The sequence below is a fragment of the Aspergillus fumigatus genome, chromosome 2, assembly GCF_000002655.1.
Source record: "Aspergillus fumigatus Af293 chromosome 2, whole genome shotgun sequence".
Taxonomy (NCBI): Eukaryota; Fungi; Ascomycota; class Eurotiomycetes; order Eurotiales; family Aspergillaceae; genus Aspergillus; species Aspergillus fumigatus.
Window position 1 is genome coordinate 2,191,227 of NC_007195.1, and position 16,414 is coordinate 2,207,640.

At 50.8% G+C, this 16,414-nt stretch overlaps 9 protein-coding genes across 9 annotated transcripts; 4 read left to right on the forward strand and 5 right to left on the reverse strand.

The window, feature by feature from the left end:
- Positions 1-56: 56 nt before the first annotated feature.
- On the reverse strand, positions 57-2,695 carry set9 (SET domain-containing protein). The gene is made up of 2 exons (XM_750092.2): positions 2,194-2,695; positions 57-2,132 (listed from the first exon to the last, which is right to left on the reverse strand). The coding sequence occupies exons 1-2, from the start codon at positions 2,302-2,304 to the stop codon at positions 375-377; spliced, it is 1,869 nt and encodes a 622-aa protein (XP_755185.1). The 5' UTR covers positions 2,305-2,695; the 3' UTR covers positions 57-374.
- Positions 2,696-2,801: 106 nt separating this feature from the next.
- On the forward strand, positions 2,802-3,391 carry AFUA_2G08520 (mitochondrial 54S ribosomal protein uL14m; the record flags this gene model as incomplete). Its single annotated transcript, XM_750093.2, has 4 exons — positions 2,802-2,816; positions 2,881-2,965; positions 3,038-3,262; positions 3,321-3,391. The coding sequence occupies 4 exons, from the start codon at positions 2,802-2,804 to the stop codon at positions 3,389-3,391; spliced, it is 396 nt and encodes a 131-aa protein (XP_755186.2).
- Positions 3,392-3,568: 177 nt separating this feature from the next.
- AFUA_2G08540 (DNA-directed RNA polymerase II core subunit RPB9) lies at positions 3,569-4,282 on the reverse strand (the record flags this gene model as incomplete). The annotated part of the gene is made up of 4 exons (XM_750094.1): positions 3,569-3,613; positions 3,676-3,765; positions 3,974-4,145; positions 4,203-4,282. 4 exons carry the CDS (start codon positions 4,280-4,282, stop codon positions 3,569-3,571), a joined length of 387 nt encoding a protein of 128 aa, XP_755187.1.
- A 325-nt stretch (positions 4,283-4,607) lies between these two features.
- pin1 (peptidylprolyl isomerase ESS1) lies at positions 4,608-5,676 on the forward strand. The gene is made up of 4 exons (XM_750096.3): positions 4,608-4,758; positions 4,818-5,221; positions 5,287-5,403; positions 5,467-5,676. The coding sequence occupies exons 1-4, from the start codon at positions 4,756-4,758 to the stop codon at positions 5,474-5,476; spliced, it is 534 nt and encodes a 177-aa protein (XP_755189.3). The 5' UTR covers positions 4,608-4,755; the 3' UTR covers positions 5,477-5,676.
- Positions 5,677-7,861: 2,185 nt separating this feature from the next.
- AFUA_2G08560 (uncharacterized protein) lies at positions 7,862-11,117 on the reverse strand. Its single transcript, XM_077804125.1, has 4 exons — positions 10,633-11,117; positions 8,455-10,569; positions 8,231-8,400; positions 7,862-8,177 (listed from the first exon to the last, which is right to left on the reverse strand). Exons 1-4 carry the CDS (start codon positions 10,942-10,944, stop codon positions 8,120-8,122), a joined length of 2,655 nt encoding a protein of 884 aa, XP_077660288.1. The 5' UTR covers positions 10,945-11,117; the 3' UTR covers positions 7,862-8,119.
- Positions 11,118-11,315: 198 nt separating this feature from the next.
- AFUA_2G08570 (nuclear cap-binding protein subunit CBC2) lies at positions 11,316-12,100 on the forward strand (the record flags this gene model as incomplete). The annotated part of the gene is made up of 5 exons (XM_750098.1): positions 11,316-11,413; positions 11,464-11,550; positions 11,611-11,655; positions 11,714-11,905; positions 11,968-12,100. 5 exons carry the CDS (start codon positions 11,316-11,318, stop codon positions 12,098-12,100), a joined length of 555 nt encoding a protein of 184 aa, XP_755191.1.
- Positions 12,101-12,268: 168 nt separating this feature from the next.
- AFUA_2G08580 (pyridoxal 5'-phosphate synthase subunit PdxT) lies at positions 12,269-13,134 on the reverse strand (the record flags this gene model as incomplete). Its single annotated transcript, XM_750099.1, has 2 exons — positions 12,269-12,833; positions 12,896-13,134. 2 exons carry the CDS (start codon positions 13,132-13,134, stop codon positions 12,269-12,271), a joined length of 804 nt encoding a protein of 267 aa, XP_755192.1.
- Positions 13,135-13,578: 444 nt separating this feature from the next.
- On the forward strand, positions 13,579-14,658 carry pptA (4'-phosphopantetheinyl transferase family protein; the record flags this gene model as incomplete). Its single annotated transcript, XM_750100.1, has 1 exon — positions 13,579-14,658. The coding sequence occupies one exon, from the start codon at positions 13,579-13,581 to the stop codon at positions 14,656-14,658; it is 1,080 nt and encodes a 359-aa protein (XP_755193.1).
- Positions 14,659-15,110: 452 nt separating this feature from the next.
- On the reverse strand, positions 15,111-16,396 carry AFUA_2G08600 (1-acylglycerol-3-phosphate O-acyltransferase SLC1; the record flags this gene model as incomplete). Its single annotated transcript, XM_750101.2, has 2 exons — positions 15,334-16,396; positions 15,111-15,277 (listed from the first exon to the last, which is right to left on the reverse strand). The coding sequence occupies exons 1-2, from the start codon at positions 16,043-16,045 to the stop codon at positions 15,111-15,113; spliced, it is 879 nt and encodes a 292-aa protein (XP_755194.1). The 5' UTR covers positions 16,046-16,396.
- Between the last annotated feature and the right edge of the window lie 18 nt (positions 16,397-16,414).

A 16,414-nucleotide genomic window follows, 5' to 3' on the forward strand; every position in this document is an offset into this window, starting at 1 on the left:
CTTCGCCATTGGTGCAGTTATATTTCCCATTGCGGCGAAGGAATCATGAACAAATGTGGAGTACCGCAAAATTGCGGGGAGGACAACAAAGGAATACCATACTGACGGTCAGTGACTGTAGAGTCGAGGTCGTGGTATTTGTGTCATTGTCCAATAAATTGGATACGTTAGATAACTGCATATTGTACAGAGTAGCGGTATGCAAAATATGAGGTCAAATCATGAAACCCTGTCTACGGATGCAATATGCCGTGTCTTGGAGCGCCATCCCCCAGTAAATCCCTAATCCAACATTGCAATGAAATGTTACCTGCACCAAACACCATTCCCAATTACTACAGAATGTCCCAAGAAAAACACAAGAGTCGCCATTGTCACATTGTCATTCGAAGCGACCGAGTGCGGCGCCGGCTCGCACGAGTAGTGCGCCTGTCCTCACAGCCTTCGCTTCCTTCGGTTTCTGTGCGTGGCTCGGATAATTCTGGCGTGGGCGTTACACCAAAACTGACGCCGCGATCTTTACGCGAGATGAGGGCCTCTTCCTCGGGGTATAGGAAACGGTGCACCGTCCGATGGTCCATCACTCGTTCTTCATCGTCCGACGGGCCCTCCTTATCAGTCTTAGGCCAGCGGTACCCATACAACATAGAGTGACGCTCGCAGCGAGGGCACTCTCGTCGAGTCAAGTAGGAGTCATGTTGCACAAACCAGGCATTACAAGTGTGGCAGTCAACCCAGCGGTCGTATGTCTGCGCCAAAAGTTTCGAAGTCTTGGTATAATCCCCTGGAACACGGACGAGTTGGCGCTCAGCCTCCACCGACTCAACAACAAGGGGTTTTCCGCGAGACTTTCTGCGCTCCTTTCTGTTAGAACCAATAGATCCCTGTTTTAATGTGCTCGGCTGGTCTGATAGTTCTAATTTTGTGTCTCCCTCAGTGCTGCCTGACCGCAGAGACGTGGTCGGCAGCTCAACATTTGCCTCAGATAGGGCGGAAACTTTCTCTGCAGATTGTTCTATTGTTTCTTCTACTTTGATTTTGACCGCAGCATCACACACAGAGGTGGCGGTTGTTGATGTTGATGAGCGTTCTGATTCGTTCGCAGCAGTTGACGGAGGAGAATCAGCGGGCGGAGAAGGCAGGGCAGGGTCCACGGCCTTGTCATTGTCAGACTCGACAGTACTGTTACCCAAGGCCCCCATATCAGACCCGTTGCACACGGGTGAAGGACCAGCAGGTTGCTCAATCGAAGTAGCAACTTCGAGGAATGACACTTCCGATTTCAATTTGGAACTCTGGCGGACAAATTTTCCTCGTTTGCAAGGAGTGGACGGAGCAGAAGTTTCAATATCTGAGTCAGGCGCAAATTTGCGTTTCTTAGATGAGACGTGGCTGTCGGTTGACAGAGTATCATCGTTTAACGCTGGCGTGGACGCCTTACTCTGAGGCTCTGATGGCACATGCGGCGCCCAGCCATTGCGGACCAGCCGTTCGCAGGTAAGACACAAACACTCGCAGTTGTCAATCCCGAAATAGTCGTCTCCGTAGGATACTGTAATCTCTTCGCCAATGTAGATGTCACGAGTAGCGACGACCTGCATGCCTTCGGATCCACGTGTCACCAATTTTCCGTTCGCATTACAGTCGTGGTTGGCAAATCTAGCAGGCCCAAGGAAAAAAGATGGAGTCTTTTTCCTGCTGGACATCACTATGCTGAAATCCTTCCGCTTCAGGTCAAGATCCCGCTCTTCTTCGCGAGTCATTGGGACAAGAGTTCCGCTGAGATACTTGATTTCCTGTCCTTGCTTGATGAATTTGCGAGCGCAGACTGCAGCCTCATATTCCGTAATTGTGTAGCGATTGGTCGTGGTGATCTCAAACGGGGAGTCAGGCAGGTACATCTGGATGTATTTACGCAGGTGACGGCGGAACCAATCCTTCTCACGATTGTTGGGCAACCGGGCCATGAATTTCTTCAGCCCTGACATCGCCAGCAGTTCTCGTTCTGCTTTCGCGAGATCCTTTGCGACAATGACATCGTGCAGAAGGACGCGAGCGACATCATCGTCAACAATGCCCCGCATAGGGTTGTATTTGGTTCTGTTCTTGCGAGTATTGGTCCAGAAGTAAGCCTGTAGAATTCAAGAGTCAGCAACGAGCCTGAAACATGCATGGCAGTGAGGGACCACATACTCGGTCCACCAGCGCATCCGTCGCGATATCGTCGTAGCTGGCCAGTTTCGCAAGCGTCAGACGGTCGCGACGGTCGACAGACGGGCTATCTCTTTTCTTTGCGGACGGCATAGCGAAGGGAGTATCAGCAATGTCCCGTACGAGAAAGGTCGGCGGCTATGAAATGTATGCGTTGTGAATTGGCGGCTTGATATCCTGTCAGAAGAGGCCCAGGCGGAAGTGCGGATCTTGAGACCAGGGGGGTATTTGCCAAAAGGAGCGTAGATTTAGCAATTCATAGAAACGCAGGGAGGAAGAAGTCCGAATACAAAGGTGTGCACATGGTGGGAAAGGCAAATGGATGCCTCGGAGGAACCAGCGGACATGGAATGGGAGAGGGAAAGGCCTTGGATAATGCGACATTCACTAGGACAACACTACTTGGCGGCTGTGTTGCCCATGCGATTGATCCAGCCGCAGCACGGAGTATGTTCTGCAGTGCTGCGCTTTTTCTGGGGTCGGCGGTCGGCGAAACCTGCCGGCCCGGACATGGAAATCTTTCGGCCAGCCCAGGCAAGACAGCCCTGACATCGTCAGATACCCCCTCCTTAGCGTTGTTCACAGTCAAAATGATTCAGTTAAAGGTGAGCGGTATTTCTTTCCAAGAGATTGACAGTCTTCCCGACATCTTACTGACGTGGTCGGCAGACGTTGCTTAACTGCATCGACAACTCCGGCGCCGCGGTCGTCGAATGTGTGAATGTCTTGAAGAAGAAACGGCCGGCCACAGTCGGTGGGTTATACATTTAATGTGATATCTCCGATTGACGAACTTGGATCCTGATATGGCTTCAACTGGTAATAGGTGACCGGATTGTGGTTGTGGTTCAGAAACAGCGAAACTTCGGCCCCGAGAGCACAAACAACAGCGGCATCGCAAACAAGGTCCGTCGCGGCGATATCCGACATGCTGTCGTCGTTCGCGCAAAGAAGGAGATGCAGAGACCAGATGGAACTATTGTCAAGTTCGATGACAACGCATGTGTGCTGGTCAACAAATCGGGTGATCCGATCGGAACCAGAATGAACGGTTAGTCTCTAGGAGGCTCCATCTGAGTTTGGCTTCAGCTACTGACATTCGGTTGCAGGAGTGGTTGCTACAGAACTACGAGGAAAGCAATGGTCGAAAATTCTTTCCTTGGCGCCTATGCATGTGTAATATACCAATTTGGAAGCGAATCGTTTTATCGTCTCAAAACAAATACTTTGTACCAATAGAAATCCTTTGAAGCATCCCGTTCTTCATATCGCAGCAATGCCATGACTCCATAACCATGCGGTGTAATTCACAAACAGAAGGGTATCCAAAATTCGGACGCTGCACCGACGAGACAAATCATACAAATACATTACCACACGCGCAGCAGACATAGTAGAGTTTCTTCAATAAAATGACAATGAGTCAGCAAAATGTGCAATTAAATAGCACAGGCAGTGTCTCACCATTCCAGTTTCAGCGGATCGCTGTTGAGATTGGAAGAAGACTGCTTCCGCTTCACCGCAGCTCGGACAGGGCTTGTTCGATCGGGGAAGCTACGCAAGAAAGTGAGATCATGTCAGCCACGGAGATTTCAAGCAACAGATCTTGGAATGTTTCCATGACAGAAAGGATGGGCCAGTATGTTTAGATGTTCATGGAATCCTCAGAATCCCAGTCAGACAGGGTGTCTTCAGGCAACTGCCCGCAGGTAAAGCAGGTAATCTCTTCCCCGCAATGGGCACAGAAACCAGGGAGACAAACCGTTGGATCAGATCCCACATCCTGGGTCACACCAGCAGTGTCTCCAACTTGGCTGTTGAGCTTGTTCTGGTAAACACAGTATGAGGTGGCGGGCTCGCCAACGTGGCACGTCCGACACGTGAACATGAGACGGTTGTTGACGCGGTCTTCTTTGGGATAGAGCAAGTTGGAGCTGATTCAGTGTTAGCTGGCTGTGAACGGAGATTACGCAGAATATGTTATTTCTTACCATTCGCGACAGAAACGGAAATGAATCTGATCAATTTGCTTGTTATCGCCACTGACGGACGGAGATGGGCTTGAAGACATTTTGGTGCAGGTTGGAGTGTCGTGTACGAAAAGTTTTGCAGTAGCAGCTAGGATAAATGTTCAAGAGAAGATAAGACGTGATTCGGGTATTTTTTTTTCGAGTATGCTCAAGAAATGTCAAAGCGAGAGATCAAGGCAAAAGATGGACAGAGATCCAGTCAAGGCTTGCGCCTGAATAATCATTTAATGGAAGTTGGAAGAAGCGCTGGATTGGCGCCTGAGGCGGACCCAACAGAAGACTAGACCCAATCGGATGGGACACAAGCGCGACTTCGAACCTTAAGCGGGATGTTTGCACTGTTTGCCTCCATTCCTTGTCCTTCCCCGCAGTTTGTACAGGCGGCTCAAGGTTGCTCCTAGTAAGAAACCGTTTTGACAGCTTCGTCTTACCATTCCAGACACAAACTGAATCTCTCGGCCATTTTGCCTCATATAGCTCTTGCATAGTCATTTGAATATACATCATATTCGCCATGGTCTGCCATATTCGTCCTTTTCTTAGCTGGTGCATTGACTAACTAGACATCTTCTACAGGTAGAAACTGGTCTTCCTGCGGGGTGGGAGGTTCGCCATTCCAACTCCAAGAACCTTCCGTACTACTTCAATCCCTCGACTAAGGAGTCCCGGTGGGAGCCTCCCAGCGGCACAGACACCGAGTTGCTCAAGGTCTACATGGCAAACTACCACAGCGCCCCTGCCGGGCGGCCTGATGGCACAGCCCAGGGCGAGGGCAAGATCCGTTGCAGTCACCTTCTGATTAAGCATAGAGACAGTAGGCGGCCAAGCAGCTGGCGGGAGGCAGAGATCACCCGATCGAAGGAGGAAGCGATCGAGATCCTTCGAGGTCATGAACAGCGCATCCGCTCGGGTGAAGTTAGCTTAGGTGATATCGCAGTCTCAGAGTCGGATTGTAGCAGTGCCAGGAAGAAGGGCGACCTGTATGTTACATCCAGAGTCATCGCAATTCCATCCTTGGCTATATCCAATACTAATTCTTCACAAGTGGGTTTTTCGGCCGTGGCGAGATGCAAAAGGAATTCGAGGATGCCGCCTTTGCGCTGCAGCCAGGCCAGGTCAGCGGCATTGTTGAGACGGCCTCTGGTGTCCACCTTATTGAACGGTAAGTATTTGCCTGTTCTGCCTGAAATGGAGGAGCTTAGAGCTGATAAGTATCCCAAAACAGTGTCCAGTGATGTTTGTTCGAATTTTGATGTTTCTAGAGTCTCCAAAATCAAACTCTTCTATTCATACTCAATCTATCTCCATGCGCAGGCTACATACCTTACCAACTGGAGTACCTGTTATAGAGCTGGAGGTCCATTGGCTCCCTAGTTGTATACATCGCCCTCTAAACTCTGTCAGCATGAAGTATTCCCAGTTCTTCTGAGCGTGGAATTTTTCATAAACTCTACTGGGTAAGTGGCCAGGGTCTACATATCGGACTCTATCTGTAACCTTGGTATGATATGCAGCTTGCTGTCATTTCATGGGGGCTTCTATGGGGAACTCCTTGGGCGATGTCAATCTATCGTAAAAAGCCATTTGGCCTCTTGTATTGTGACCCATTTAGTCCGTAGACCAGAACGAGCCCAAGCCATCAGTCGGTATGCTTTCAGTACTTTTCTGCCTTGAACAAAGACAATCCCTCCTGCAACAGATTATCGTCACGTGCCTGGATAGCCCTATCCCGTCGCCATATCAGTAGGTGAGTCGCCAAAGAGAAGACCAGGAACAATATACTGACTCAAATTGTGAATGAGAGTAAAAGATCATGGTCCAAGTTATCAAGAGTGTTCCTTGACTTCTCTGTCTCATTTGCCATTTGGGCGAACTAAGATGGTCAAGGAATCGCTCCTGAGACTCTCCAACCATAGTAGGGTGCTCTGATCATCCGTATACCCAGTGTACTTTCGAAGCCAAAAGCTCATTGCAGGGGCTCTAGGTTATAGAATGGAAGCGATCATAAACCTTGCTCGTTCTCCACATTCTAAATTCATCCCCGATTCCAGTTTCCAAAAACGCTCCAAATCCGGAGAAATATATTTACAAAGATGTATTGCAAGCACAAGACCCTTCCTTTTGTAGGTTATTACCCTGCCCTTGGGTATTATGGCGCCTCTCATTCAGGAGGACCACAACAAAATCGTTGGCCTCCGGAAGGAGACCTACCCTCCTTGCTAGTATCAGTGAGTCAACGCCCTATAGCTCGTCGATGTCGCTAAAACTATGCTAGTGATAGTGAGTGTTGAATCAATGTACTCAGGATGGAAACTCAGGCAAGACTACTCAGATCTGGGTCCATAATAAGTGTACCGATGTATGCCTGTCAAATCGCGGAACTCCTTGTCAAAGCCGGAGTCGAATCAAGAGATAGGCCCGTACTCATCTGGTTTCTATTCTAGCGACACTCCTCGAATATATTGCCATTCTGACTCTAAAGTACGCCTTCTCTATATTACTGTTGCTTCCCCCCTTTTTTCTTTCCCTAGTTTCTTCTTCTTCTTCTTCTCCCTTTTTTGTTTTTGACATTGGTTTTGGGGGCCGCGCCGGGGGAGATTGTGACATCGATTTAGGTATCTTGACATACCAACCGTATATCATCCTCATGAATTTATACCCAACATTCAGGAATTAGGTAGTCACAAAGCGCCTTAGAATAGAGATGCAGATACCTACTACTTAGGATGACAATGATAGCCAGTTAAGTCTCAAAAACTGTGTGCACGCAACTGTGATATGAAGCTCCCATATTTATTATTGAGGAATTGGTTCCGCGCTTTCCTTCGAGAGATCACCGTTAACAGAGCAACCTATGAAAGCCTTTTGTTTTTCTGGAAACCCTGTGATAACATAACCTAGCAGTGCAATGAGTATAGCCCTGAAATATGTTCTTTGTGGCGATTGCAGGCCATAGATTGCTTCATACGGACCATCACGGTCAACGTCACTTCTTAGACTCCCATCCCTAATCCAATTGCGTAGTAGTCTGTCAGAAGTCACGTCGACAAAGTTATATCCCGATTGGGGATCAGCCACAGCAGAAATGGCGAACCCTTTGTCAATCCCAGATTTCTACTTGGGCCCACTCTTTCTAAAGGGATCGACTGCTAAGAATCCAGCGTACCGTGCATGAAAGCCGACAACAAGGGCATAACTGAGTTGCTGACCTCCCTAATGAGGTCACCTAAAGACACATCAAGAAGATCGACAAATGCAGTGGACGTAGGTTCCGATGGCTACAGAGCGTTGAGAGACATGGCAGGATTCCACTACCACAATCATCTTGAGCATCAGACCAAGTTAAACCGAAGTGTTCAGACAAGTTAAAAATGTGCACAGTGTACATCAGCAACTACACACTCTGCCGATGCATCTGGGATGACTCCTTCAGTCGCTGCAAGTGCTGGGAGTGGTGTCGCAGAATTTGACTGATTTAGGGAGAGGACGAGATGATGTGTCGTGGATGCTGGAAGGAGGTTACACCGGGTACGGAACAGGAGAGTCACGCTTCACCTAGCCCAAGGTGAAGGGCCGACGGAGTCGATGGTCCAGGAACCCGAGTGTGATCGGTCAAGAGGCAGTGGTCCGATTGCCATGGGGAAGAGGACGGCCAAGAGGAGGACATAGAAGGGCAGTGTCACTACGTTCCAGCTTATGTGAGTTGTGAGGAAGTAATAAATTCGAAATGCCGAGCATGAGTGCTCTGAGTACTTTCTGATGTGAGTATTGAATTACTGGCAGGGCGTCGTTTCGTCCACCAACGTTACGCAACCTTTATTGCTGGTCATAAATTAACGATAACATCCCATCCAATCCCGACAGTTTATTGTCAAAATCTAGATGCTCGAGTTCAGTCGGTTCAATCGAGACGTAATGGCCTCAATGACAGCAGACCTGAAGACGATGACTCAGCTAATGCGGCACTTATCACTGGAGAAAGGACTTACTCTCGCTCGACCATCCTCATGGCATCGGAAATCTTCGCTCTTTGTAGCCTCTGGGGGACTCTTGGCCCAGCGGCCGTGGGGGACGCCGGGCTCCCAGGCTCCGGTGCGACAGGTGCCTTGGCTGCAATGGACTTGGCCTCGGCCAGCAGATCCGCCGCGAGTTCCTTGACCTGCAGCAAATGTCAGCACCACAGTGTGTGGTTCATGAGACCAATGAAACTCACGGTTTCCAATCGCTGTGACAAACTCTGATCCTTTTCTTCTTCGTTCTTCTCTCTCTCCAACGAAGCAGATAGGGCCTCCACTTCCGAAAGCCATGCTTTCTCCCTCTCGCTCAGTGGACGACCACCTGACTTCAGAACCTTGTTTCGGAGCGACTCGTATCTCTCAACTAATTGCGCCTGTCTCTCTTTTGCAGCTTTCAGCCTCTTGTCCAGCGCCTCATCACTCTTCGAGCCCTCTCGCCGTTGACCATCCTCGCCAATATCACTCGAGACCCCCTTGATGCGCTCAGCCACGTCCGATAGCTGCTTCAGTTGCTCCTTCATCTCCCCTTGCAGCCGTTCACAGCGACGGAAAAGGTCCGATGCTGCTCGCTCAAGAGCATTTGTATGAGCAGACAGAATGCGGTGTGCAGCAGCAACTAGGTCGAGCGTTGCTGGTGATAAGCGCACCTGCTCTTTGAGTGATTGGCGTTGTCGATGGGGAACATGCTTCTCAACGAAGAATTCCAGAGGAGAGTCCGAATAGAGGATTGAAGGGACTTGGTAAGGAGGTCTTTTAGGTGGTAGAATAGATGTCGACTGCTGCGCCCCTGAGCCAATTGGTCCCATATCTGCAACTGGTGGAAGGCTAGCCTCAGGCGCATCCATGATGGCAGCATATGGGCGAGACGCGTGGTGGCTCAACAGCAAATAACCAAGATCATAGTCGTAGAAGACCAGAGAAGAGGCCAGATGGTCTGATTCGCCTTTAGCAGCACTGCCATCATCATCTACTTCGATGATCCGCTCCCTGAGAGATACCGTGCCTTCGCATAGTACTTGCAAACGGAAAGCCGAGCCGGCAGTATCCTCTGACCGGAGCTCGGCCTCAAGCCTCTGCACCCACGAACTTAGTGAAATAGACGTGACATTAGTTGCAGTTGTGACGAAGAAACTGTATCGAGACACAATATCATTAGTGAAGGTCGGCCAGTCGTTCAAATGCTGGTCTTCTTGTCTGAGCGTATCCAATGACTCAACCAAGACCAAATCAGATGGCTCAGACAAGGGAGTACTGAAGGCGTTCTTCCTGAGCTTGGGAAGCCACTGCCCCTCGACGCCATCAAGTTCAAGGCAGATATGGACTCTGCCAGTGCGCGTCGAGAGGCAGATAACAGTGGCCGACAATTGATCGTTGTCTTCCACCGAGAGCTCATCGTCCTCGCCCATCATCAGAGCATCCACATCCACTTTCGATGCAACGACAAGGATGTCACAAAGGTCCAAATCATCAAGCTCGTCTCCAGTGTCGACACGGAACGGACCCTGCAACCTGGGGATCGCGCTGGGATTTGCGGGACGTGTCAGGATCTCCGACCCAGACTCCATATCTGAGCCAGTAATGGTCTGCAAAGGATCCTGGTTATCGATCTCCGTGAGCCAGTCATACTGCTGCCGGCAGGCTGTCAGCTCATCTTCATATCCCGACGAGTCTTCCTGCATCGCTGACAGTTTTGGAACAATGGCCGAAGTAAGGGACGGAATAGTAGTCGCAGGTGCTCGCCATTTGGAAGGCAACAACGGGCAAAGGGCATAAAGATCACCAGGCCGCATGGCGACCCACAGTGTCATGGGTGCCCATGCGCTCTCTTTCTCGCTTCCGCTACCGCCAAAGCAAGCCGAGGCGACTTCCATATCAACGAAATCGGCAGAAAAACCTTTGTTCTTCCCAAATCCAGAAGGTGAAAAGTCCTGGTCGCAAGACGTTCCGTCCACCAACTTTCTGAGATCGACCGCCAGCGTAGGCCGGTCGAATGACCAGTGGTTGTTCCGGTCCAGCTCCCATACCCGAACTGCGGCATCTGCGGTAACGGTGACGAGACAGCCTCCAAGGTTGGTGTGCACCCCCAAAGGATGCCACAGCGCCGAAACAACGGGCGACTCGGGGATAACGTGCGTAGTGGGACCAAGCTGGTAATACTTCAGTCGAATGGGTGAGCAGTCGGTACCAGACAGATGTGATGAATCTGGAAGCACCGCGATGTACACTGTATGATCCGTTACGATAGCCATAAAGGCGCCATTTGGAGAAGGGATCATCTGCCGAATCCGTTCGTAGACTGGTACGATCAGGACCTGTGATTCATCAGCCACGACAATGAGCTACACATGCAAAGCTCGTGCAAGAATCAGCCATACTCTGTAATAGTCTGTCTCATCGCTATCTGACGGTCCCTCAGAGCTCCGAGCTTGGCCAGAAGCGTCCTTCTTTGATCTGGACTGCTGTTGCCATACATCCTTCAACCGAGTAAGGCTCGACCAGCGGATCTGATTGTTGACCACGGTGAAGATCTCGTTTCCTCGCTTTGCCAATGTCCTCGTCGGGCCGCTATACTCCGCCTCATTCTCCGGAAGATAACCTGGTTTTTTGGTCGATGTGCTTGCAAAGAGTGTTGCGCCGGGTGCAGGGCGCGATAGCCATGGAGGGGTGTAGCTAATGAGTTTCGGCATTTTCAGCAGTTATGGCGAACAAGTTTGAGATTGGAACCAGAATGAAATGAGGATGGCCGAGGTTTACTCCATAGCCTCAGAAAGCTGGTAGGAAAATAGATTGGTTCAAATTGAAGGTTAGCTGGAATGACGGCAACGATAGCAACAAACAACGGGCTGGGGATTTTTAGTTGCAGGAAGAAAAGCGCGCCAAGACGAGGTGAAAGCTCCGCCCTTGAGAGCTCATGATGTCTAGCTATCCTACGTCTTCAAACTGCATTCCCGTCATCTCCAACGTTGCCCTATCTCGCATATACCCAGCTGCATTATCTCATATTCCTTGAGAAAATTGCCTTATTTCTTCGAAACTATACGACTGCGTCGACAACACAATGAGTACATTGGTCCACAACACAGTCGAGAGGCTGGATCGGCCTAGCGCCTATTACCTGGCAAAGGTGCGCCTGGAGATTGCTTTTGGCTTTGATCAGTTCCTTTAATCAGTTTCTAATAAGGTCTTTTTCAATTGCAGAACAAGAGACGCAAGTACAGCCAGGATGACTCGGAGAGGGCAGAGGATCCAATCGACAAATTGAAGAATGCCACAACGCTCTACGTCGGAAACCTGTATGTCGGCCTATAGACCGAGACATCGCCATGACTATAGCTCGTACTGATTCTCTAAAGTTCCTTTTACACAACAGAGGAGCAAATTCATGAGCTTTTCTCAAAGTCAGCAGACCCGCAGGCCCATCATGGTGCGAGGCCCAAAACTAACAGGCGCATATAGGTGCGGTGAAATCAAGCGCCTTGTAATGGGCCTGGACCGATACAACAAAACCCCCTGTGGCTTCTGCTTCGTGGAATACTATACCCATCAGGACGCCTTGGATTGCTTAAAGTATATCGGAGGCACCAAGCTTGACGAGAGAATTATCCGGACAGATCTTGACCCTGGCTTTGAGGAAGGACGTCAGTATGGGTAAGTGATGCGACATCTTTACCAGAAGCGAGAAGAATAGGAGTGTCTAACTTTCAGCGAAGACGAGGAAAATCTGGTGGGCAGGTGCGCGACGAATACCGTGAAGAGTACGATCCTGGCCGCGGTGGTTATGGTCGGGCATACGCAGATGACCAGCGCAGGCGGGAAGAAGAAGAGTACGGCAAAGGTAGGTAAATTGGAAATGAATTGCCGTGGTCTATTGGCGCAGCCAAGGCGTTTGTACATCAACAAGGCCATCTCTATCATCCCAGTGAACTGCACTAGCTGTTCCAGGAAACGAAAATTCTACCAGATACCCACCAATCAACAATTCCGTGCTCAAAATTGCAAGTCTATGACTCTTTATATCCCATTCCTCTTCCTTACCGACTCCTCCACCTGGCGCAACCACCAGGAATGTATTCTGGCATCACCAGTCAACTCGGGGTGAAAGCTTGTTCCGAACACATTACCCTGTTTGACTGCAACGATATCACCGGTCTCTTTCTCTGCATCGATATGTGTTCCCACGGCGGCTAGTTCAGCTGCTCGGCCGGAGAGACGTGCTAGTACTTCAACTTCGTCTGCCATCGCCGCTTTGGCCGCCTGATCCTGAGGCTGTCTCGAAGGCGCCACCACCGTCTCGTCCCTTTGGGTTTCGTCCACCTGGATACCTTGTTGATGAGGCAGAATTTTTTCCACCACGGGCGCCCGGATAAAGACTGCAGGGAAGGACTGCTCCGTGGGGCCCAAGAACGGCAGGTCCAAGGGCGCCTCGAAACTTTCCGTTTGCCGGCCAAAGTGATTTCTGTTTACGCGAACGTCGAGGCCGCCGATGAGTTCCTGTCCGCCTTTCTTGGTCCGATTAGCAGATTCGGCGAGCAGGATCAACCCGGCACAGGTGCCCCATGTCGGTTTCCGATGGACCCTACAAAATAAATTGTCAGTCGCAGTGACTAGGATAGCCTCGCGGTTATTGCGCGAACATACTTCACAAAGTCCCTCAAAGGCTCCAAGAGGTTCGATCGGGCCGCAACGAGAGAGATAGTCGTGCTCTCTCCTCCAGGGAGAATCAACGCATCACACCGATCCAACTCCTGTGGTGTCCGCACTTCGATGAACTCCCATTGAGTAGTGGAGCTTTGTTCCGAGACTGCCTTTTTCAGCAACTGGATGTGCTCATAGAATGCGCCCTGTAAAGCGAGAACTCCGACAGTGATGCTGGCCATGGTAATTCCTGACTGTAGAAAACAATATCATTTTTGACTCACACCTTGGCCACTCTCTTCGTCGTGTATACAGCCATTACCTAAGCGGGTTAACATTTGGCCGGTATTTATCAGCACGTGCTGCCCCGCCTACTGATAAGATTGTTGCTTTTAGTGCTAACGGTGAACTGTCAACAGACGATCCACAGATGTTTCATAGCATACGCATTGAATATCATGTTGGGTAATTGGATGATGACAGATATGAATCAATGACATTTTATGACACTTCTTGTTTTTCTGGCTTTTTTTTGCTTTTTTTTCCAATATATTTTGTCGTGACAGAGTGATTAATTTAGCCAACGCAGCTGGCCCCTTCCCGTCCTGACCTGACTCCTCCCTCGTTTGAAGATATAACCCTTTGTTCGCGAACCCTTATTGATTACTTCGCAGCTGTCCGAAAAGATGGGCTCTGCACAAAACGAGAGGATACCCTCTCTTACGCGATGGTACATAGACACGCGTCAATTGACAGTGACAAATCCATCCCTCCCATTGTTGGAGGCCCTCCAACCATCGGACCAAGAGGCCGTCAAGAGGTTCTACCACCTCAGGGACAGACACATGTCCCTCGCCTCAAACCTGCTGAAATACCTCTTTATCCACCGCTCCTGCTGCATCCCCTGGAATAAGATCAGCATAAGTCGCACACCCGATCCTCACCGCCGACCATGCTTCATCCCCTCTCCCGCCCTAACGGAGGCCACCGACGAGCCCATCCCCGGCATCGAATTCAACGTCAGCCACCAAGCATCTCTCGTAGCCCTCGCAGGCACAATCATCCCACAGTCCCATGGCGCAAGCCCAAACCCCACCACGGTATTCGCCAACCCTAGCCCATCCTCAGTCCCAGCTCCCTCCGTCCCACAGGTAGGCATAGACATCACCTGCGTTGACGAGCGCCATGCACGCACAAGCTCCGCCCCATCAACCCGCGACCAACTAGCCGGATATGTCGACATCTTCGCGGAAGTCTTCTCCAGTCGCGAGCTGGACACAATCAAGAACCTGGGCGGGAGATTCCCGGCTGACGCACAGGATGGCGAAGCGGTGGAGTACGGCCTCCGCTTGTTCTACACGTACTGGGCTCTCAAGGAGGCGTATATCAAGATGACTGGTGAGGCGCTTCTTGCGCCGTGGCTGCGGGAGCTGGAGTTTACGGATGTTATTGCGCCTGAGCCTGCCCCTGCGCCGGGGCAGGGCTCGGCGGAGAATTGGGGCGAGCCGTACACTGGTGTCAAGATCTGGTTGTATGGGAAGAGAGTGGAGGATGTGCGGATTGAGGTAGTCGCGTTTGAGACGGGGTATATATTTGCGACGGCGGCGCGGGGGGCCGGATTGGGGGCCGAGAGTCGGCCATTGTCCAGGGATGCGGGCGTCGCTGTCTCGGTAGATCGCTGGATGCATATGGAGAAGATCGATATCGACAGGGATATTGCACCTTGTGCGACGGGTGTCTGTCAGTGTACAAAAAAACAGCCCTAGGAGAGTCTATATGAGCGTTCAGGTGTCATGACGAGGCAAAGCAGGGATAGATAAATATCTATTCATCCTTCACCCACACCCAGCAATACAAAATAACACTATGAAGGATAACGCTATGTACACTCTGTCAGATTGTCTCCATGCAATATTCCACAGGATTTATGGGAAAGGAGAAAGTGAATGATTTGTAGGTCGATTGTTCTCGGCATGTCCTGTCAGTCGTATCCAAAAGCTTATCCTGCAGGTCTATCCCCAACCCATGCCCAGGCACCAGATATCTCAGCAATTCTAGAGCACAAGAGCTCATCTAGCCCCGTTGTCATTTCAAATATTCAGTACTGCCGTTAGTCATATAGGAGGCGAAGAATAGATGGGCTGCGCCGGCATGATTACTACCGCAGTATCAAACAAGGAATGGATGTGATCGTAACTCATGGCGGTCGTGCAACCGATCAGATCTCGACAGCAGTGGAAGTAGCCTTCTTGACATCGGAGTCGATCTCATCGCGATCCTGATCGGAGAGTTCGAGTAGAGCCTTGAGCATGCTCTCCTGGGCGGTCTTGGTCAACCGGTCGACATCCGCAGCGGTCAAGCCCTCCGTGCTGATGGGAGGTAAAACTAGGAGGAGCCAGTTAGTCTCATACAGCGCAATAACAATCCCCACATGCACACACCTTTGAGCTTGATCACGCCAGGGTTAAACCGCATATTCCGCGGCGACAGGATATGCGAGTAGTTCTCCGCGACAATAGGGACAATCGGCACCCCCGCCTTGACCGCCAGATGGAACGCGCCCTTCTTGAAGGGCAGCAGCTCAGGTTTCTCAGAATAACTCCTCGTTCCTTCGGGGAAGATGAACACGCTCTGTCTGTACTTGCGCATCTCCTCCGCCGCACCATCAAACGCCTTCATTGCTGTCTCGCGGTTGGCCCGGTCAATGAAGACCGTCCGCGACAGCGCCATGAACCAACCCAGGAAGGGGATATGTTTCAATGACTTCTTCGCCGTGACACTGCAGTAGGGAGGGAAGATATGGCCCAGCATGAGCACGTCGAGCTCGGACTGATGGTTGCCAATGAAGACCGCAGGCCGGGTAGAGAGGTGCTCGGCGCCCTGGATAATGTCGAACTGTACGCCGGTTGTATACCGCATAACCCATTTGAAACTGCGTGCGGTGGCCCATTGCGAGACCCGGCCGTAGCCTACGAGCCGAAGAAGAATGGATGCAATCACGCCATAGCATGCGCATAACAAGAGAGAGCCATAGGCCGCCAGACACCGAGCGAAAAAGGCCGCGCGAGGGACTTTTTGGCCGAGCGCGAAAAGGGAAAGCGTCACGACGACAAACGAGCTGATGCCCGAGGCGATGTAGGACAGGAGCGACATGTCAAAAGACAAGGCACACTAATCTTTAGGGATACAAAAAGCTTTATAGGTAGCCTCGGGGTCACTAAGTCGTAATATTCACACTCTTGCTGAGCCGTGCCCCCTCCGTGGCAGCTGATTTCGGGTATGAGGTCAGGCGTGGTGGTCGGAACAAGGACGTGCAGGAGACTTCAGAAAGCGGCAATGGCCATGACCCGAGTTCGTGACAGAGGTTGGCAGGTTCCGGATGGAGAATAGCAATCAGAAAACGTGAAGAATGGGCCGTTAATGCTCGAGCCAGAAGAAGATCACCAACGATGTCCCGCCTGTTTCAACTCTGGAACTTTTTTCCTGATTTTCGGGGCACCAAACATCATTCTGCCGCTCACC

Bases quoted from the DNA above. Each gene is read 5' to 3' on its own strand.
- set9 (XM_750092.2), bottom strand. From the start codon at position 2,304: ATGCCGTCCGCAAAGAAAAGAGATAGCCCGTCTGTCGACCGTCGCGAC. The intron at 2,133-2,193 runs GTATGTGGTCCC...TGAATTCTACAG, and splicing joins CGGATGCGCTGGTGGACCGA to GCTTACTTCTGGACCAATAC.
- pin1 (XM_750096.3), top strand. The intron at 5,222-5,286 runs GTATGTTACATC...ATTCTTCACAAG, and splicing joins GCCAGGAAGAAGGGCGACCT to TGGGTTTTTCGGCCGTGGCG.
- AFUA_2G08560 (XM_077804125.1), bottom strand. From the start codon at position 10,944: ATGCCGAAACTCATTAGCTACACCCCTCCATGGCTATCGCGCCCTGCA. The intron at 10,570-10,632 runs GTATGGCTGATT...GATGAATCACAG, and splicing joins ATGAGACAGACTATTACAGA to GTCCTGATCGTACCAGTCTA. The intron at 8,178-8,230 runs GTAAGTCCTTTC...CATCGTCTTCAG, and splicing joins ATGAGGATGGTCGAGCGAGA to GTCTGCTGTCATTGAGGCCA.